Genomic DNA, 22,011 nt, shown 5'->3' with positions numbered 1-22,011 from the left:
CAGCATAAGAGAATGTCTGGGGTTAGTGGCCCACAATTAGAATGTTAATTTGAATAATTTAGAAACTACCAAGGAGATCATTTGGGATTTTCTTGAGCACTATAGAAGGCCATCGACGAGTTGTGGAAACACGCTGTGATAAGGTGTTTCACCAGCAGCTCACCCGGTAGCCCTGGACATGGCACACCAGTCACAACAGCCCTCCTGGGTACCTACCTGCTTGCTAGACTTCAGGCTTAAGTGAATGCTTTGGAATCTTTTTTGGGAAGCAAAGGAAAGCCTATCTGGGCTTCAAATGGCCTGAAAAAAATGAACTGGGGGAATAAAAAGCCCTGGTGATTTGCAAAGTCCCTGCCTGGTCCATCTGCTGGCAATTTGTCTGCCAGGGGAACCCCCTTGAGGCACTGCTCACTTATGCCTCTGGGGCTGCCTTTTGGGGGGATGACTTTCAGAGGATCCCAAGAAGAACAGTCTTGTTTCTTGCAAGCCTTGCTTCCTTTTGGACCCAAACTCTCTCTCTCCCCTCCACTCCTCCCCCATCTTATCCCCCAAATGTCACAGGATGACTTTTGGTCCTTTCCAAAAATTAGCTCGTTCCCTTCACAGGCTGGAGGCCTATTACCAAAGAGGAGTCCAGACCTACTTGCAGCACTTGATTACTCAAGAAATATTTATAAAGTGCCTACTATGCATCAGGCATCGGGAGCAGGGGCACAAGCAGCATTAGGGAATACTGAGGACACCTTCTGGTTGGTCAAGTAGCTGCCATGTTCTGGGGTATCTCAAACAGGAATTAGGCTTGTTGCCATATAGAACAGCGCCTTATTAATGTATAATGTATGAAGTGGAGATGGGTTTTAAATGCTGGCTTTGAAAAGAAGGTAATGACTTTCTGGAGACTTAGACTTTGAGAAACATTCATTGGTCCTCCATTTCCGTAGTCCCTCCTTCTACTGTAGTATAGACAATACTAACCTTTTCTTCCGAGATTCTCCTAATTGACAAATACTGAAGCAGAGCGAGAGAACTGGCCACTGAGAAGGGCAGGATTCCCCATGGCATCTTACCATGGGACCAGAATGCCGGGATGAGCAACTGTGGCTGCCAACAGCAAGCGCTCACCTTAACCATCATCTGAAGCCCAGCCCAGATCTCTTCTGGTCTTTCATTCAATTTGAAATAGTATTTTGTTTTCAAAATAACTCTTACCTTCCGTCTTAGAATCAACACCGAAGAATATAGTAGAGTGGTAAGGACTAGGCAATGGGGTTTAAGTGACTTGCCCAGGGTCACACATCAAGGAAGTGTCTGAGGCCAGGTTTGAACTGAGGATCTCCCATCTCCAGGCCTGGCTCTCGATCCACAGAGCCCCCTAGCTGCCCCACTAAGCAGTCTTTTTGATCTGATGTCAGCATCAGTTTATAATATTCCTGGCTTCTTCCCAAAGGGGGAAAAGAGTTCCGTCCTTGCCCCACCCCCAAATTATTCATTGTGGTCTTTCTCCAAAGCCACGGGTTTCTTTTGGTTATTTAGCTGGCCTCTTTGTGCAGTAGCACCTGCATCCCTGTCTCTTTCTGACCACCCTATTCATGACAAAGGCCAACCAGGTAAGGCTGGTGACTCAGGAGGGCTCACCCTCTCACCCGTGTGCTGGCACTCAGGGCCTCGGCAACCCCACCCCACGCCACCCGTGCCTCGGTATGGCGAATGCGATGCCCAGAGATTGGACTCTGGGAGCCATGCAGTATGGCCTGCTGAGCCGAGATGCACGGAGAGAATCCATGCTTCAGTTTGGTCCCACTGAGTCAGCAGCATTGTCAGAAGAGCTTTTTGAACATGTGCATTGCATGGCTGTTACATATGTCCAGGCAAAGACATTAATCACATGTGGAGCAAGCTCCGACCTTTTCCCTAAATCACTACCGTCCATTCACGCCATGAGGGGCAGCCAAGTTTGGACTGTTCTCTAGGCCACGAGGCTAACCTGCTCCACTTTAAATATTCAAATTCTTAATATGTACGTGGCTCTCAGGGGCCGCTAACACACATACACACACACACACACACACACACACAAGTGCACAACTTACACCGTTAGGAAAAGAAAGCAGAGTATGGACTGCGCATGAGAGGATAACAGAAAGGGCAAAGACACGAGAGCATCGAGGGCCCACAGTGCCTGGGCTAGCTGGGGCTGGATTCCTGCTTGGAATTCCTCCCTCTGCAGTGCTCTCCGTGCCGGTTTGGCAGGAAAGCCTTCCTCGCCTGACCCAACCTGCAGCACCTTCATAGCCAGCCTAGGCCACACGGCAGAACTGTCTAGTCACGTCTCGGGTATGTAGGAAGGCCGCAAGACTCACGCTTCGGTTTCATCGTGGATGCTAGTTGAAAGTTAGCAGACGGGGGCTTGGCTGTTTGTTTCTGTTTTCCAGGTGAGGCCCTTCCTTTCTAACCCGAGCACGTTCTGGTTTTTTCTCTCAAAAGCTGATGGATCTCAAGTTCGTGATAGTTATGGCGGACTGCACTCCCCAGGCACACTCGTTTGTCTGAGAATGGCTTCCAAGCTGCTTCTTTCCAGCGGCAGGTCATGCTTTCCCTTCTACCCTCTCTCCCAACCAAAGAGTCCACCAGTGAGTGATCAGCTAAAGGGGCTGAAAGGGGGGAGAGAGAGAGAAGTGCCACTTGGACAAAACAAAGTGAGGCATAAATAAACCACTTGGGCAGAAATAGAGTGTTAGAGCACCAAATGGCAGCTTCTCCATCAGCAGAGTGGGAGTTGGGAACACAGAAATCATCCGAGCCAAAGAAATCGTTGTGTTGTGGTCAAAGAAGGTGGACGTGTACATGTGTTGTGGCTGCTGACTAGACTGATTGGTTGCTTCAAGTCACATGCTGGGGTGCTAGCTCGAGCCCGTGGGGGCCTTTAGGATGGTGCTCCATGGAATGTGCACAGTACCAGCACTTGGAAAAGGGTCTCTCTGGGAGGTGAGAAACCCAGGCTGGCAATATGGGAGCTCTTTAGAGGCCATGGTCTATCATTTTGTCTTTGTATCTCCAGTGCTCGGTGTGTCCCAGTGCCTTGCCCATAGCAGGAGTTTCATAAATGCTCCTTGAATTGGACTAGATTGGATGGGTGGAGCAGGTCTAGGTCAAGGTTCTGGGAATTGCAAGAACTTGGCGAAGGAGAGCCCGTTTCTCCCACGGTTTAGCTTTGAAGTACAATGGGTGTGTGCCTTCTCTGGGTTGAGTTCTAGGGTGGTCACGGTGCTCCCTCTAAGATCAGATGGTGTGGGTGCAGCAGAGGTTGAGTAGCGAAGGTCCCCATGAACAGGAAGGACCCTGCTGTCATGGATTTGTCCCCGCCTCACAGGAGGAGGGCCCTAGGCTAGAAGTCCAGTTGAGATAAAATGGCAGCCAGATGAATGCACCTTGCCTGAAAGAGTCGGAATTAGGACCAGTAAGCCAGGGAAACATAAGATGATGCATTTGTGCTTGGAATTCTGCGCCTCCCTCTGGGCACTCCAGAGCACTGGCCGGAAATCGGGGGGTCCTCAACGAGTGTCTCTTTGGACACACATCAGTAGTTTTCTTTGGAGAGTTTTCAGCCTAATAGTGAACTGTAGCTGTGATGCTAAGAAAGACTCCTCCAGGGCAGGGACTGCTTCCCTTCTTTTCTTATCTCCATTGTTGCCATGGTGTCACGAACCTTCCCAGGTTCCCAGCAGGAAGACCCAGCTTCAAGGCCTCCCTCCCATCCGTATTGGGCTGTGAGACTTTCAGCCCCTCAGCGTGGCAGGAGACTCTCTAGACCAGAAGGAGCAATGGTTCCTTCAGCTGGGAGCTCCCTTCACCGGTGAAGTCATAGGGCCGCGTCCCGCCCTTGTCCCCGGTCCCTAGTGCCTAGTACAAGGTCACACAGATTCTCAAGAGATGCCGATTGAACCGAGCGAAGCGCTTTATTTCACGCTAGGCCCGTGAAGCAACCAGAGCAGGCCTTGCTGTCCCCACTGCAGAAGTGCGGATTCCGAGGCTTAGACTTGCCAGGAGCCATTGGGTGTCTGTAATAATAAGCCTAAACCGAACTCGGGTCAGAGAAGAGATGAGCAGGAAGTTGAAGCAAGCTCGAGTGCTTAGTGTGCAAGGAAAGCGATTGGGAGTTAGATAGTCGTTGGGGGGTTATTTCATAGCAGGGAACAGAATATGCTTTTTTGGATCTGGAGTAGCTCGTTTTTAGCTCTAAATTTTGTGGTGGGTCTCTAACATTTGGCCAATCTGTAGTACTTTCAAACAAACCCCAATCCAGCCGGATCACACGTTCCCTGCGAGCAGGGTGGGTTTGGGGGCGGCTACTACTGTGGTCGGACCCCTCGGAAGAACCGTAGGCCTAGCGATTGTGTACACACACACACACACACACACACACACACACACACACACACGCATTAGGGCCTCTCACCCCAGGAGCTTCGTTGCAAACTCTGAGAGCCCGGCCTTCGGGGTCTCAATTCTCTGCTCCATTTTGTTTCTGCGTCTGAGTCTCCCTCTGAATTTGTACCTTTTGTTTGTTCTGTGTGGAGCTTCCTCAACTGTTGATCATTAATGTGAAGAGAGAGGTGCGGGGACGGGGACGAAGAATCAAGTCCAATAGTATAAACTCTGCAGGCAAAAAATAACGGGGTGAGGGGATGTGGCCTCTCCCCGTGACTTACTATTATCCATCCGCAAACATTTAGATGGCGGCTATCACGAAGCTCAGGGGTGTTTCTGGAGCCTCCACAAATGTTAGAGATCAAGGAGGAGACACCGAGGAAATCTTTGAGGCCAAGGCTATCGCGACTCGGCCAACCAGCAGCCAGTGGTCCTCACCTCAGAAATGCTGGCCGCTTTGGACACGGCACTCATCTAGTGGCCAGCCATCAGCATGAGAGCTACACAGCTTTCTTCCGTGACAGCACAGGGCAGTAGGAACTGTGTCACGGCGGTTCTCTGTGTCTAACTTAGCCAATCGGAGCTTTAGCGGCATCTAAGAAGCGTTCCCACCGTAGCCTGGACTAGTTGAGCTGCAGCTGCCCTGGCTGGGATCCCAAAGCACATTCCCTGGTGTTGGTGTTGCTGGTTTTTGTTTTTTTGATTCTGTCGTTTTCGTCTCTATCCAGGAAACAGTCAATTCAATGACCCAGAAGGGCTTTTTTAGATTTCGACACCTTGACAAGATTGTTTTCTGATGACGATGACAAGCTTCGCCGCCTCTCCCCGAGCCTGTGAAAAAGGAAAAAGCTTTTGATTGCATCGAGTCTGAAAACTGCCCACAGGAAAGCGTCATGCCAGCCGTTTGAGGAAGTGCAGTGATCGTGTGTCAGCCTGGTAGTGTGGATGCTCTGATGGCAGCAGATCCAGAGGGTATGCGAGGACCTTCTCTGCCCACCTCGGCACCTGATCGCTACTCCTTGTCCAGCACTTGCGACATCACTAGGCTCAGCTCACTGGAACACTTCAGCAAAGTCACATCTTCGTGAGGACAAAGGGGAGTCGGCCACAGTGGCTTCATAAGTGTTTGGGGGACTCTGCCAGGGAAGCTGCTGACCCCGCGTTCTTGGCAGTCATTCCCGTGAGTGACTGGCTCTGCTCAGCAGCCAAGTCAGACAGCCTAAGCCAGTGGCTAGTGAGACTTCACTCAGGAAGTTTTTGAGGCGAGAGGAGGAAAGAGGAAGAGAGGGAAGGAAATCCAGAGAACACAAGGGCAAGAAACACAGAGCAAAGGGTTTGAAAGGGCAGATGACCCGACCCCTAAGCTCTGGGGCTCCTTAGTGAACCCCTTCAGTTATAACAAAGACGAGTCCAGTATCTATAGATAGAAAATGGCAAAAAAAAACCCAATTCATCAAACATTGTCGAAGCTATAGGGAAAGCTGAGTGGGTGGACATGAAAGCAGGTGGATGTGTGCCATTTGGACTTCTTGGGGCCTCGAGGGAGTTATGATTCAGAGCCCCCTTCCCCACCCCACCCTCTCTAGCCAAGAAAGACAAACAGCCTGCCCACTTCTAGGGCAGGTGTCATGGGCTTAGCTCAAAGCCGAGTTGTAACATGCTCTTCCTGTCCATCCTTCCATTGGTTCATAAGCAAATCGCAAGCCTCCCCCCACGAGTCAAACACATCCTCTGTGGAGTCAATCAGTTTGGAGTTGGATGTGCAGATGCTAGAAGCACAGTGGAGAGAACTGGAGGCTGCAAGAGGGCATTCACCACTCTGCCCAGCAGCCCTCGCACTTGGGCTGGGGGCACATGCGCCCCCACCAAAGTCCGCCTCTGCGAGGTTGCTCTCGCTTTTTGAGCAACTAGCCTCTCCCCTCTCTGGATCCATATGGGAATATCTGATGTCTTGCCACATGTAGTGAGGCTGAATGATTCCGTCCGAGATCGTGTACATCGGCTCGGCGCTGGGCTCGGCCAGATGCCCATTCATCTTGGAGAACAAGAGACCCAGTCTCTTGAAAGACTCTTTCTTGGAGCTTGACAGTTTCTGCAGTGGATTGCTCATGAAGGAGTGCTTAGTTGACCCACTGGTTTTCGGCTTAACTTGAGGAGTAGTCGGGGCGGCAGTTGCACCACCAACATCCATCTTGGACACGGTCTTGATCAGGGTTGACACGTTGCAGTCTTTTTTCTTGCCAGTTAGATTGAAAGAGACACTCTTGGATTTGGCCTTTTCCCCACCACTACCATCATTAGCATCATCCTTCTGGGAGATTTCAGTGCTGCTCGTGGAAAAGCTCCTCCGTTGAGGTTTGCGATTGCCCAACAGGTCAAGAACCTCATAACGAAAGCTGGAGATGTCCTGCTTTAATTCCTACGGTGGTAAGAAGAGTTGACATTTGTTGAGCCTTTTGGTAGGCAGTGCCTTCATTTTATAGGGGAAGAAGCTATCTTGGAAAGGGGAAAAAATTGGCCCAGGGACACAGCTAGGAAATGTCAGAAATAGATTTGACACCAAAACCGTAGAAATCCCCAACTGCAGTGATGGCAAACCTTTGAGAGATGGAGTGCCACTCCCCCACTTAGACCGAGTGCTGGGCCCACCCCCATCTTACCATCTCCCCCCAGCCCCTTCCTTACCCTAGACAGGGGAGGGAGGAAGCGCTTCCATTGGGCTGCTGACTGGAGGGGTGGGTGAAGTGAGGAATTTTCTCAGTGAGTGTATAGGAGGGATGGGGAGAGGCCTGAGTGCTCTTGCTCCCCTCCAGCTCTGCTGCCGGTGAGCTGCCCACCTTACCCACTATGCACTCCCATTGGGCTGCTGGGCAGAGGGGCAGGGGATGTGAAACAATGTCCTCAGGCACAGTGGAGCAGTTCCTCCCAAGTCCCTCTGCCTTTCTAGTAACGAACTCTTGAGGTGGGGGAGAGGCTGGAGCATGTTGCCCCCCCAGAGAGCTCTCAGTATGCCATCTTTGGCACCTGTGTCATATGTTTGCCATCACTGCCCTAAGGAGTCTTATGAGCTTGGTCATTCTGAGTACGGGGTGGGCCCTTAGTAGCATTGCGAAATTGGAAAATTGGCCTTTGGTGCCTTTCTCCATCCCTTACCAGTCGTCCTTTTTTCCTTTCTGGTGTCTAACTCTACCCTTGGTCTCCACTAAGGTGTTAGCTTATGGCTATGTTCCCTTCCTAGAGGTATATGTCTTTCAAAAGGGACTCATGAAGACAGAAATGCATTCAACACTCAAAGGAATCAATCGTTAATGGAAGAATGTGATGGGTGGTGAAGCGTGTTTTGGGGGCAGAATGGAGTGAGGATGGTATTGGACAAATGTCCCTCACTCGCTGCTGGACCATAGATGTTTCTGAGACACTGAGGATTCTAGCTGTGTTTTGCTGTACAGACGGGTCCAAACTTACAAGCACAGCTCAGAATATAGAGGAATAAGTTGGGCTCCTCAGGAGGTGAGGACAGTTATTTTTAGGCCTCACTTACCTTAAAGTTTTCTTCTGTTAGCCCCTCATTTGTTTTGGAGCTTCTGATCATGGCCGCAACGTATCTTTTGACCAAATTCCGGATCACTTCCTGGAACATAAAGCAGAAACTGCACTCACTTCCTTCCTCTTGCTTAGCTAGATCTCCTCCTGGGAGTCTCTGCCATAGAAGTTTACTAAGAAACTATGCTTGAAGGGCTTTAAAAGAATGCCTACCCTTTGACCCAGCCATACCACTGTTGGTTTTGTACCCCAAATAGATAATAAGGAAAAAAGACTTGTACAAAAATATTTATAGCCATGCTCTTTTTGTGGTGGCAAAAAATTAGAAAATGATCAGTGGAACAGCCTTGCGGTAAGTGACAAAGACAGTGTATGATAAACCCAAAGAGCCCAACTTTTGGGACAAAAATCCACTATTTGACAAAAACTGCTGGGAAAATTGGAAAACAATATGGGAGAGATTAGGTCTAGATCAACATCTCACACCCTACACCAAGACAAATTCAGAATGGGTGAATGACCTGAATATAAAGAGGGAAACTATAAATAAATTAAGTGAACACAGAATAGTATACTTATCAGATCTCCGGAAAAGGAAAGATTTTAAAACCAAGCAAGAGTTAGAGAAAAATTACAAAATGTAAAATAAATGATTTTGATTATATTAAATTAAAAAGCTTTTGTACAAACAAAAACAATGCAACCAAAATCATAAGGGAAACAACAAATTGGGAAAAAATCTTTATAACAAAAAACTCTTGACAGGGGTCTAATTACTCAAATATACAAGGAGCTAAATCAATTGTATAAAAAATCAAGCCATTCCCCAATGGATAAATGGGCAAGGGACATGAATAGGCAATTTTGAGATAAAGAAATCAAAGCTATCAATAAGCACATGAGAAAGTGTTCTAAATCTCTAATAATTAGAGAAATGCAAATCAAAACAACTCTGAGGTATCACCTCACACCTAGCAGATTGGCTAAAATGATAGCAGGGGAGAGTAATGAATGTTGGAGGGGATGTGGCCAAATTGGGACATTAAAGCATTGCTGGTGGAGTTGTGAACTGATCCAACCATTCTGGCTGACAATTTGGAACTATGCCCAAAGGGTTATAAAAGAATGCCTGCCCTTTGATCCAGCCATACCATTGTTGGGTTTGTACCCCAAAGAGATCATAGATAAACAGACTTGTATGAAAATATTTATAGCCACGTTTTTTTTGGTGGCAAAAAACTGGAAAATGAGGGTATGCCCTTCAATTAGGGAATGGCTGAACAAATTGGTATCTGCTGGTGATGGAATACTATTGTGCTGAAAGGAATAATAAACTGGAGGAATTCCATGTGAACTGGAAAGACCTCCAGGAATTGATGCAGAGCAAAATGAGCAGAACCAGGAGAACATTGTACACAGAGACGGATACACTGTGGCACAATCGAATATAATAGACTTCTCTACTAGCAGCAATACACTGATCCAGGACAACCCTGAGGGACTTATGAGAAAGAAAACTAGCCACATCCAGAGAAAGAACTGGGGAGTAGAAACCAGAAGAAAAACATATGATCAATCACGTAGTTCATTAGTGATATGATTAGGGTTTTGATGTTAAAAGATCACTCTACGACAAATATGAATAACATGGAAGTAGGTTTTGAACAATGATACACGTGTAACCCAGTGGAACTGCTTGTCGACTTTGGGAGGGGGGATAAGAGGGGGGGAATCATGAATCATGGAATCATGGAAAAATATTCTAAATAAACTGTTGGAAATGTTAAAAAAAAATTCACCAGGAATTCAGCAGAAATCCATTATGTCTTAGCTGTACCCGTCACATAGGTGAGTGAGGACTCCGCAAAGAGTATCGAGTGTCTCTTCCTTTCCCGGCTGCAGACAAGGATCCCTAAAGCAGCTTGTAAAGTTAATTTCCTTCCCCCTGAGGAAAAGTTACTCACCTTTTTCAAGTTCAACTCAAATGTGTCTCCCGTGGCACTTAGCTCTACTGCTGTCCAGTACACTTGACCAGGGAAGGTCTAGAGGGCTTCAAGTCTAAGAGCATTGTCAATGGATCCTAGTAGTTTGGGGCATTGCAGGCCCTGAGTGAGAGTTGATGAAGTCCTGGTGGGCTGGTGGCTGGGAGGGTTCCTTGGTCTTACCTAGCCCAAGAATCCTGGGGAATTGTTGCTGGGCAGGGGAGGGAGCAAAAGGCTCTGGGGGAAAAAGCCCTGGGCAGAGACTGTGGGAGAATATTTTCTTTTGGGTTCTGTATGCTTACTGTCTAGTAGGGTGCCTTGAACCCTTCAAAGTTTGTTGGATTGAACCGGATTGTTGTGGGTTGCTGGATTTAGAGCTTATAGTTCCACCCTCTTATTTCATAAAAGGAATTGAGTCTCAGGGAGGGGAAGAGGAGGGATTTTTCCAGAGGGTCCACAGGCAGCAAGTGGCCAAATTGGCCTTTGAACCCGGTTCGCTGACTAAATCCCAAGCTCCTCTTCTACTCTTCAGAGCTGCCAGTGCTCGTTTCCTACAGCATGCAGGGAGAATGTCTCAGCTGAATTGGGTGTTGCTTCTTCCCTTCCCCTCCCCACCCCAGCTCCCATGCTGGATGCTGAGCCCAGAGAGTGCTTCATAACTGTTGAACAGATGCCTCCACCCATCCATCCCCCTGCCTTCTGACCCAGGGTAGTGTCACCTAGATCACCCTAGCAAGGTCAGTCAATGCTTACTCTGGTCTGGGCACCCACATACAATGGGAGAAGCCCTATCCTCCCTCAAGTGCTCAAATTCTCCACGCATTCCATTTTCATTGACCCATAGAGAAGTCAGTTTGAAAGTGCCCAACCAGAAGAGGTCCCCAGCTGGCCGGTCCACTGGGAGCCCAAGATGAGCCCACAACCTGCGGGAGCTGCTCAGGAGTTCTTGTCACGCTGCCAGACGTTATAGGGCCTTACCTGGTAATTCTGATTTTGAATCAGGCTGTCAGCATGGCGTTCCTAGAATCACAAATGAACATGAGCATTACGCCAGCAGCCCCTTCCCCCCGACATTGCCAGGTTCTTCCCCAAGGCCGAGGAGAGTCTTACTGTCACCACAGAGCCTGATTTCATGCAAGTACCCCCACCCCCCAAAAAGAGCAGCCTTACAGTGAACATTTTCAGGTTCCCATGCTTCCGTCCATCTGCCGAATCCCGCTTGGGGTAAATATGCCTGTGGAACCAATGGCCGAGGTACCAGAAGGACTTGGGGCTCGGGATGATGTTGAAGGGAGGCGGTAAGGTGGCCCCTTCATCAAAGTAACTCATCCAGAGCTTGGTCCGGGCAAATTTCCACTCAATGTCGGCATGATCCTGTGTGGGGGGAGAGAGAGAGAGAAGCCCAGTGGTTGGGGAGATGGCACCACTTTCTATCAGACCAGGGCACGTGTCACCAGCTACACAATCACAGGACCCTAAGACCGTAGATCTAGAACTCAGTGATTTCAGTCACCTTCTGGTCCACCTCGTGCATTTTATAGGAGGCCCAAGGAAGTTAGGTGGCCCACCCACGATAGTGAGATAGCACTCCAAAGCTGCCAGTCTTCTTTCTCCTGTAACATTCCGGGTGCCAAAATCCATGTGGGATCCATGAAATGGAACAAGTTAGTGTTCCACATATGGAGACTGACTAAGTTAAATCTCCCAGAATCTCAGGCAACTTATGCAGAGAAGGGAGAAGATGCAGTGTGACCCCCCCCCCCCCGCGCCTCCTTTTTCTCCCCCTGGCCTCAATTGGACTCGGTCTCTTCACTTGCCAAGGGTCTGTCTTTTAGAATTTGGCTCTGCCCATTTTAATTAGTTTCTTGGGCATTTCAATATTTTGAGAAAGTGGCACATTTGATGGGCCACGTGGAACGGCTGGCTTGGTCAAGAGACAAGGAGCGCATTAGCTGGAGATCGTATTTGTGCATTTTACCCCTGTTAACTTAGAAAAAACAACACAGAACTATGAAATAGTCAGAAAAGCCACTCTAATTAAGGGAAAGGGGGAGCAGGGCTGACTAGGCCTCCACTCCGAGCCACGCCACGCGCCACGTGCCTTATGCAGAGTCGAGGATTGAACTCTGCTTGCTCTGCTCCCTGACCCCCTGGGAGTGTCACTGAGCTAGATGACGACTCCCAGGAACAAAGGAAATTGGGGAACTTATATGCCATTTGGAAAGATCCAGATGATTGACATGATCATAGGACAGGATACACTCGAGCTTGGGAAAGGAATCCTAGCCAGAGGCTGTGGTGTCAGGGAAGGGGCTGCTTCCAATGGATACTAAAGGCTGGTCCTTGCCCAGGTGTGCCTTCCTGGGAAAGGGTCTCTGATACAAATGGGGAAGACCACCCAAGACAAAAGGATGTTTCGCATTTACCCCGGGCTCCCTCATTCAGTCTGCAACTGCCAGTCTGGGATTCCCTTCAGGGTGGATTCTCATGGGAACAGGGAACAAGCACAAGCTTTGGGGGTCTCCAGCCTACAAGCTATTTCTAAAACTTGGGGTTCATCAGATCTCACTAGGCCACAAGTTTGGGGTCTCTACATTCCACATCGACACCCCAAAGTAGGCAGAACCCCAATCATGTGTTGGCATTCCACTGGGCATCTGTCCCAGCCTACCATCCATACTGGAATTGTCTCTCGGGCTATTGTCTCCCAAGATAGTGAAGGAGTGGGATGGGGAAGAGGAGAAATCAAAGCCATTTTGGGCCAATTGCTTTCTTCCTCATTTCAGATTTGGGACCAACTCTACCTCCTCCAGAAAGTCTCAGGATTCCAGGGGTCACAGTCAGGCACCATCATAATGGCTCAGATTGATAGGGGTTAGCAAAGTGCTTCCTGTCACTCGTTATCTCACCTGACCCTCACAAGGACCAGATTAGCAAACTGAGGCACAGGAAGGTGAGATGATTTCCCCAGGAACACGAGGTTAATAATTGTCAGAGGCTGGATTCTGTCCAGTGAGTTCCTGCATCCTAAAGGAAGGACCATGCCTAATAAGTGTGCCCTGAATGTGATATGGCTATCTAGCTCCAGTACAAAAAGCAAGTGCTTCTGGGCATTTGATCTCTCTTTTACACACAGAAAAAGCCAGCCAGCCAGAGACAATGTCTTTCATGCAGTCATGCAGCTTCTAGACTATGGAGACCATCCGGGTTTTCCCCCAACAAGCTTATTGTTTTGGCATGTCAGCACTCAGGGAGAGACCTCTGTTTGCAGGGTACACTAGGCCCCACTGGGGTGATCAGTGCTGGGGCATTTGTTCCTGGTGAAGGAATTCCTTTTAGATTTTGCTCCTTTCTGAATTGTCATAGTCATGGGCAGCTGAGAATTCTGGAGGGGGACTTTACCACAAAAAAGTGGCACCGTACATGACGTGACCTGCTCTCTTGTGCCGAAGCCTGGCACCTGGCTCCACAGTGCCCAGACTGTCTGCGAGCCCTGGACTTAATCCTCTGTCCCTTCAGATTGTCAGGGGAGTGTTTCAGGCTAACTTTGATCCCAATCTTTCAATCTACCCTTTGGGGAAGGGGAAGTGTCACTCAGCAACTGTGGTACAGGGTGGGACGGGGCAGCAAGGCCCATGTCGAGACAGGGCTTGTGTTGAGTTATGTCTAGGCGTCCTTCCTCCTCCTCTCCTGTGCCTGAGCTTCTGCTTCTGCCTTCTGAGTAGGAATATTTCATGATGGAGCATTTCATGGCAGGTGGCGTCAACAATAGAGCCTTCCTTCCTGTTTTTCCTAAGGGAGTGCCAGGTAACTGAGCTAAGAAATCAGTCGAATTCAAAGAAGCCCCATCCATCTGGGCTGCTCTCGAAGGCAAGGAGAAAAGAGGAAATTGAGCCTAGGAGAAAAGAGCTGAGTCTGGGGGCTGCCAAATAGGACCAAAACTTTTTTCTTGTTTGTTTTTCAGTCGTGTCCCCATTTCATGACCCCATTGAGGGGTTTCTTGGCAAAGACAGGGGAGTGGTTTGCCATTTCCTTCTCCAGTTCATTTGACAGATGAGGAATTGAAAGCAAACAGGGTTAAGTAAGTGACTTGACCAGGGCCACACTGCTAGTATGTGTCTAAGGCTGGATTTGAACTCATGCAGAAGCGTCTCCTTGATTCCAAGATCAGTGCTCTCTCTACTGTCAGGGTAAACTTCATAGAGTGCTGGAGGAGAGTCAGTAAAGCTTGGACCAAGAGTGAACCTAGACTTTCTGCAGTTCTGAACCTGGAGTCCATGAACTTGTTTTTTTTTTTTTTTGGTTTGTTTTAAATGCTTACCTTCTGTCTTAGAACCGGTATTAAGTATTGGTTCTAAGGCAGAACAAGAAGGGGTAGTGGGGTGCTAAATGACCTGCCGAGGGTCACACAATTAGGAAGTAGTGTCTGAGGGAAGATTTGAACCCAGGACCTTCCATCTGTAGACCTGGCTCTAACCACCGAACCATGTAGCTGCCCTTGTGAACTTGTTTTGGAAACTACCAAGATAACTATATATATGTATATATATATATGTATATGTATAATATAGTCATGGTATTGTTTTTATTTTTAATTTATTTAGAATATTTGTCCATGGTTACATGATTCATGATTTTCCCCTCCCTCTCCTGGAGCTGACAAGCAATTCCACTGGGTTATACATGTATCCTTGCTCACAACCTATTTCTATGTTACTCATATTTGCAAGAGGATCCTCTAACATCAAAACCTTTCCTTTGTATGCCTGCATTTGATTTAAACATTATTTAACATTTAATAACATTTATTCTGAGAAGGGATTCATACACTTTACCAGACTGACACATGGATCCTGGACCCAACACTCAGATGAGACTGGGAGCAGGTCCTTTACCAAAGCTGGATTCGGGTGGCTGATTTACCAAAGGCTTTAGCTGTATGTGGGCCCCCACCAAAGCTCTAGAGGTTCTCCCAGTTCTAGATCAAGGATCTTCTCAAGAAGGAGAGTCCTCTGGGCTGCAAGCAGGGACTGTTGAGCCAGAAGAGGCAGAAACTTTAGTAAGAGACTATCTTTGAAGGCAGTTGTGGGGTGGACACATCTTTCCATATTGTGGCAAACTCAGTGGGTTAATGGAAAGGACAGAATCCTGGGTAAAAATGAGGATGGGCGAGTAACACCATCTACTGGTCTTGCCCTTCCCATATTCTAGCCAGGATTCTGGACTTTGGACTGGACACAGGACTTCACTAGAGAATCTAGTTTTGTCCTCTCTCTTTCTCCCATCCTGGATTTTGCTCTCACATCTTAATTTTTTTCTTTTCTTCCCCTTTCCTCATGCTTCTTCTGTTTCTTACTCTTTCTCAATGAGAAACAGAAATAGTCGTTTTCTTTCATATCTCTCTCATTTTCTTTTTCCTCTAAATGAAAAAGTTTCCCTTTTTTCTCTTTCCCTCTTCTGCTTTCTTTTTGTTTTATCTCTTTTCTCCATCTGTTTCACCTTTTTTCTAAGAGAAACATCAAGTCTATTAACACTGTGACCTCTGAAAACTGCCTCATTTTGTACCTCCAGCCATGACATCTGTGATCAGGGGTGGAGGCATACTTCTCCAGCAGTCTGATGAAATCATGGCTCATTGGTCAGAGTTGTCAGGTCTTGTAAAATGATTTCCCTTTATATTAGTCAATCAAGAATTTATCAAGAACCTACTATGTGCCTGGTACTATGCTAGGTCCTGGGGAAGGGAAAGGAAATGAGCATTTACATGTTCATAATTTCTTAAACTGCATCAATATAGCATTATATTCAAATATTACTAGTCAACTGTTCTTTAATTTCTGTTTAGTAGTGAGCCTGTCTTCCCAACATTCACAATTTTCATCCTTTGTCATCTTTGTCAGTCTGATCAGTATAAGGTAAAAGCTTAGTGGTTTTAATGTACATTTGTCTTATTATTAGCAATTTAGAGAATTCCTTAACAAGGTTGGAGGTAGCTTGTAGTTCATCTTTTGAGAACTGCCTGCTCAGCTACTTGCTTTGGCCACTTGTATTTGAAGGAATGGCTCTTGTTCTTAATACTTGTATCAAGTCTCTATAAAGCCTAGAAGATAGGCTTGTTTTCTAATTCTTGCTGCATTGATTTTGTTTGTGTAAAACCTTTGCAATTTTACATAACTGAAATTGACCATTTACTTCTCTATTTCTTAAGTCTTTCTTTTTAAGAAAAATTATTTTCTGCCACATTAAAGTTACAAGGTATCTCCAGCCCTCCCTCACCACTCTGCACTAGAAAAAGCATCATTTGACTATATATGTATGCACACATACATGCATATGTAAAACCATGTCATGCATGCTTTAACTTATCAGTGGAATTATCCCAACATTTCCCTGCACATAACTTTCAAATAATGTCTAAAATGTAATTCTGGAGTGGCAGAAACACCACAAATTTGGGGTGAGACATTTTCCCACTACTATGATGGCTTAGGAGGTCTTCAGGAGCGCTCTGTACTGCTGGGCTGTGGGCTGGCCCAGAGGACACACAGCTGGCAAAGCCAGCAATGGGGCTCTGAGGTAGCTGCCACAGCAACAGCAGGAGCAGTTTAGATAGTTTTCAGCCCAGATCCGGTAGAGGCATCAGAAAGGGATCACAGGGGACCCTCTGATGGCACTGGGTACAGGAACCTGTTGCACTGCCCAAAGTTCCATGTGGCAGAGAGGAAGGTGGGGCAGAAACGCCCATAAGAAGAAGTGAGAAACCCTTGGCTGTCCTTTGACTTGACTGGGAGGGAGCAAACTGGTCAGAAATTCAGAAATAGCTAAGAATGCAAAAGGCAGAAAATCCCAGGAAGACAGCAACTACATGGATGAGAAATAGGGAGAGTCTGTGGCTCCCTCTGAGATACAGAGAGAGAGACAGAGACGAGAGAGGAAAGGAAAGGATGTTCTCTTTGGAGCTGGGCCAGTGGCACTAGAGTGACAGCGTCCAGTAATTCCTTTAAGAGGATCAGCTCAGGTCCCCTGAACAGGAACTGACTCTTTGAAACCCCCTGTTTCTCAATGCCCGCCCTCTTCCTTTTGTTCCTCTACTTTTCTCCACTCCTGTTTCCCTTTTCTTTCTCCTCTCCTCCTTTCCCTTCTCCTCTCTCCTATCTCTGTCTCTCTCCTCTCCCCTGTGACTCGTTTGTTCTGCCTTCCGTTCTCCTCTCTGTCTCCTGTCTCTCCAAAAAGAGCTGCTAAAACTATTTTTGTAGCAGTAGGTCCTTTCCCCCCCATCTCTGATCTACTTCCGATACAGATCTAGTAGTGCTATTGCTGGGTCAAAGAGTATGCAGAGTTTTAGGACCCTTTGAGCACAATTCCGTGTTGCCCTCCAGAATTTTTGTATCTGTTCACAGTTCCACCAGAGTGCATTAGTGAGTGTCCCGATTTTCCCACATCCTCTCCAGCATTTTTCATTTTCCTTTTTGGTTATATTAGTCACTGTGATAGGTGGGAGGGGGTAGCTCAGAGTTGTTTTAATGAGCATTTCCTCATATGATTGTAGATAGTTTTAATTTCTTCATCCGAAAACTGCCAGTTCATATCCTTTGACCATTTATCAATCCATCTGCCCTGTCTTCTCCAATCTCTTCTCTCCTTTTTATCTCTCTTTTCTATGTCTCCTCTACTGTCTCCTCTTTTTTGTCTTCCTCCTCTTCTCCCCCTTTTCTTTTCTCCTCTCTCTCCCTCTCCTTCTCCCTCTTTTCTCTTTAATTCAATCTCTTTCTCTATCTGCCCTCTCTCTGGCTCTCCCCTTTCGAGACAGAAGAGAGATGGAGATATAGAGAGGAGAGACAGAGGAAGAGAGGAGAGGTGGAGAAAGTGGGGTGGGGGACAGCTAGGTGGTACAGTGGGTAGAGCACAGACATGGCATCCAATTTGGCCTCAGACACTTCTCAAATATCTATTTGAGCCTGAGCAAGTCATTAAACCCCACTTGTCTACCATTTGCCCTTACTAAGACAGAAAGGAAGGGTGTCAAGTAAATAAAGAAGGAAGAGGCTCAGTAGAAAGGAAAGCTCTAACTCTATGCTCCTCGCCTCCCCGTCTCTTCTGGATCTCTCCATCTTTGCTCGCTTTTCCTTTTTATCTCTGTCTCTCCTCTTTTCTCTCTTGACATCTCTTCATTATGTCTCCTCTCTCTGTAGAGGAGATAGAGGAGAGGTAGAGAGAAGGGGGCAGCCAGGTGAGACAGTGGGTAGAGCCCGGACCTGGGTTCCAGTCTGGCCTCCGACACTTCCCAGATATTTGAGCCTGGGAAACTTAATCTCATTTGCCTACCACTTGCCCTTCTGTTTTAGAATTGTTATTAAGACAGAAAGTAACAGTTTCAAATAAAGGAGAGGTAGAAAGGTTAGAGAGAGAAAGTTCTATCTTCTCTCTCCTTTCTTTTCATCTCTGTTTGTTTCCTCTCCCCTCTCCTCCTCTCCTTTCCATTCTATCACTGTTTTCTCTCTTCTCCCCACTCTGTCTTCCCTCTGTATCTCTCCTGTCTCTACCCCCATTCTCTCTAGCTGTAGCTCTCTCTCCTCCCTGTCTCTTCTCTCCATCTCTCTCTTTCCTCTTTCTGTTTCTATCTCCCCTCTCTCTTTTTTTTCTCATCCATGCAATTGCTGTCTGCCTGGAATTTTCTGCCTTTTGCATTCTTAGCTATTTCTGAATTTCTGACCAGTTTGCTCCCTCCCAGCCAAGGTGAAGGGCAGGCGGGGGTTTTAGCTGTTGTCATCACTATTGTACGTTCCGATCTCTTACTTATAGAGCCATCTCCTTTAACAAATATTTTGAAAAATAGGACAAAGGAAAAGAAATTCAAAAACAGCATCCAATACATCCACAAAGTCCAACAACAGCGTTCTCCGCCTGTTGCCTTTGCTGTTCTCCTCTGCAGAGGAAGGAAAGTCATACAGCAAATTTATTCAAAAGATCTAAAACGGTTAAGGCCGGGCCTTGAGGTTTTGTTGGTCTAGGGAGCTCCCAGGTGAGGGAATTCCCTCTCCTGATACTCTTTGTTGTATCTGTATCTTATAGTATCAGGGAAAGTTTCTCCTACTGGTCCACTGTGACATTTTCCCCATCTTTTACCAGCTACTTTTGGCAATAAATGTAACATTTGATATTTAATAGCAGCATTTACATTCTTTATTTTTTTATCCAAGGAACTTCATTAATTTGCCTAAAGCATCCATTTGGCAATTTGGTACGTTCAGTCCCAAATCTATAGCATCATCTTTGTTCTATCATTCTTTCCCCCATGTTGTCACAGCCCAGTCACGAGCCCTGAGTATATCCCTCCAATTACTTAGCTAAGAATTGTTTTGTAGTTGTATTTCTATAAGTCCCAGGTGTTTCTCAGTAGATTAATTCCCAGAAAATTAATATAATTTATTGCTACCTTCAGTGAAGTTTCCTTTCTTATCTCTTCCTCTTTGTTCTGTTAATTCTGTGCAGAGAAAGCGGGTGGATTATGGGAATTCATTTTGAATCCTACTTTACAGAATCTATTGTCTCAGCCAATTTTTATGTTGAATCTTTAGGTCCTCCAAGTAAACATTCCACCGGAACATCTGCAGGTGAAGTTAATTTTGTCTCCTCTTTTCTCATACTTATTCCCTCAGTTTCTTTTTCTTGTCACTATAGAGAGCATCTATTCTTTCCCTCTGGTCATATTGGGAAAGATCCCAGGATTCCTTCTTTGCGAACAATACCAGGTCTTCACATGTAGCAATCCAGGTATACATTACTTGTGATATCATTTGAAGGGAGCTCAAAAACTGACTCCTGTATGGCTCAGGATTGATTTCTGTAACCCTGAGTTCAATTGAACCCCAACCTGGCCAGATTCCTAGCCCTTCCCTTAGGCTACACTCTTGAAGACTGGTCAGTTACCTCAGTCTCCTTATTTTACCTACAATAATCAATTAATATGTCTATCAGACAACCACAGATGCCCTGGGCCATATTGCACTCCTAATCTGGGTATTGTCTTAGAATCAGCAGATGGTCACCTCATAGTGTTAGTGTATCAGACCACTTAGCTCTCCCTTTCCCCCCCATACTGTTTAACCCCAATAACAGTAGCGAAATGGCAGTTGAGGATGAAGCTCCTAACCATGGAAGCTCTTGACCATCAGAGCTTACTCACTGTCTGTCTACCTTATGCCAGAACTTTGTATGTCTCTGTGCCTTTATTCTCACCTTCTGGTCTCTCTCCATTAGTCCTTAGCCCAGAACCCATTTTCCCTCAGTCCTCGGTTCCCCTTTCTGAGTGTCCAACTCACCAGGAAGCTTCGTGGAGCCTCCGGATGGCTTCTTCCCATTAGGGTGAGATTTTTAGAAATCACATTTGGGAAAGTTCCTTTTCCTCAACTCATTTTCAGGCTTTTGGCCACATATTTTGTCAAAGGTTTTCTCTGTATCTAATACACTTTATCCTGCTTGTCTATCATGCTGCTTGTTTGGCTAAAGTCGAACCGTTTTTGCATTCCTGGTAGGAATCCCATTTGGTCAGAGCTTTGGCTATATCGCAGGCTGTATCTGTATTAATAGTTTAGTTTTAAAAATATTTTTATCATCAGGAGCCATTTGTTGGTGTTTGTTCTCCCCTTTCCCTCCTCCTTTTGGGAATCATATTTGGCTCACAGACGCTTCACAAGGTCCTTCTTTCTGCTGCCCTTTTTAAAGTCCTTTTTGCCTGTAAGGCTGGCATTTCAAATGCTCTGTCTATGCCTGGTTTATAAGGAAATCTTGTAGGTTTGGTTAAAAGTTCCATTTTTGCCCCGGAGGATTGTGTTCAGCTTTGTAGGATGTTATTGCATGTCGCGGGTCATTTTCTTTTGTCTTTACGAATATCACATTGCAATTATTCCACCTGGTCCAATCAACATTTATTAAGCACTTACTGTGTGCCAGGCTAAACTGGGGATACAATGAATTTTTTTTAAAAACGGACCCTGGGGCAGCTGGGTAGCTCAGTGGAGTGAGAGTCAGGCCTAGAGACGGGAGGTCCTAGGTTCAAACCCGGCCTCAGCCACTTCCCAGCTGTGTGACCCTGGGCAAGTCACTTGACCCCCATTGCCCACCCTTACCACTCTTCCACCTATGAGACAATACACCGAAGTACAAGGGTTATTAAAAAAATTAAAAAAAAAAAAACGGACCCTGCCCTCAAGGAGCTTACAATCTAATGGGGGGGGGGGACAACCCAGAAAAGAAATCGGGAAGGTGGGGGTAGGGGGAGCCCAGCGGGTACCAGGCACCTTGGGGAATTCAAAGCCAGGCAGAGTAGCAGCTGCAGTGTAGCATGGACTGAAAATTCAAGGAAGGCATTGGGAGGAGCTTGGTGCTCCAGCCTCCAATCAGAGGGGAAAGGAGGCTGAGGCAGGTAGTGTCCAAAGGAAGGGGCCAAATTAGAGTTGATAAGCTTACCCTGTGAGGGGCTTCTCTTGCTCCCTGAAACTGAAACCAGCAGAGCAGCCGAGGCAGCGTGGGGCGAGGAGCTGAAGGATTCTGGGTTCTGCCCTCTACCAAGACGCCAGGCATTGGGCAGAGCTTTAACCCTAACCTTCTTCTTGGACGGCAGGTAATTCCTGAGCAGTTCTGGCTGGCGTTCCTGGGTTAGCGAGCTGCGTTTCCCCCTCCTTCCAGTATTTTCTTTATGGCTTGCAAGAGTTGGGTTTGGGGCCGTTTCTTTGGCTGAGTTAATCCTGGGGTTCTCGTGACAGACTCTGACAATCTGGCCTTTGTCCCCCGGTTCTAATATTCCCGGCAATTCGAGGGTTCTGATCTTCTGTCATCAGGTACTGGGGCTTTTGCTTCTGATTCGGAATTGTCTCAGAGCCTTGTTTTATAGGTGAATCATCATTGATTGGAGAGCAGAGAGAGAGAGAGGGAGAGGGAGAGAAAGAGAGAGAGAGAGAGAGAGAGAGAGAGAGAGAGAGAGAGAGAGAGAGAGGAGACAAAGACAGAGAGGGGGAGAGAGAAGGAGAAAGAGAGAGAGGAGAGACAAAGACAGAGA

The 22,011-nt window shown here is 46.9% G+C and overlaps 1 protein-coding gene across 1 annotated transcript in view; it reads right to left on the bottom strand.

Annotated features, from left to right (window-relative positions):
* Nucleotides 1-6,067: 6,067 nt before the first annotated feature.
* Nucleotides 6,068-22,011, bottom strand: part of TRPC5 (transient receptor potential cation channel subfamily C member 5) — a 91,713-nt gene continuing 75,769 nt past the window's right edge. Inside the window, exons 7-10 of the mRNA XM_044682613.1 lie at nt 11,124-11,327; nt 10,932-10,973; nt 7,970-8,059; nt 6,068-6,847 (exon numbers count right to left, since the gene is read on the bottom strand). Coding sequence (XP_044538548.1) covers nt 6,068-6,847; nt 7,970-8,059; nt 10,932-10,973; nt 11,124-11,327 — 1,116 coding nt within the window. The remainder of the gene's footprint in view (nt 6,848-7,969; nt 8,060-10,931; nt 10,974-11,123; nt 11,328-22,011) is intronic.

Source organism: Gracilinanus agilis, chromosome X (assembly GCF_016433145.1).
Source record: "Gracilinanus agilis isolate LMUSP501 chromosome X, AgileGrace, whole genome shotgun sequence".
Lineage (NCBI taxonomy): Eukaryota > Metazoa > Chordata > Mammalia > Didelphimorphia > Didelphidae > Gracilinanus > Gracilinanus agilis.
This window is presented reverse-complemented; position numbering and strand designations above follow the sequence as displayed.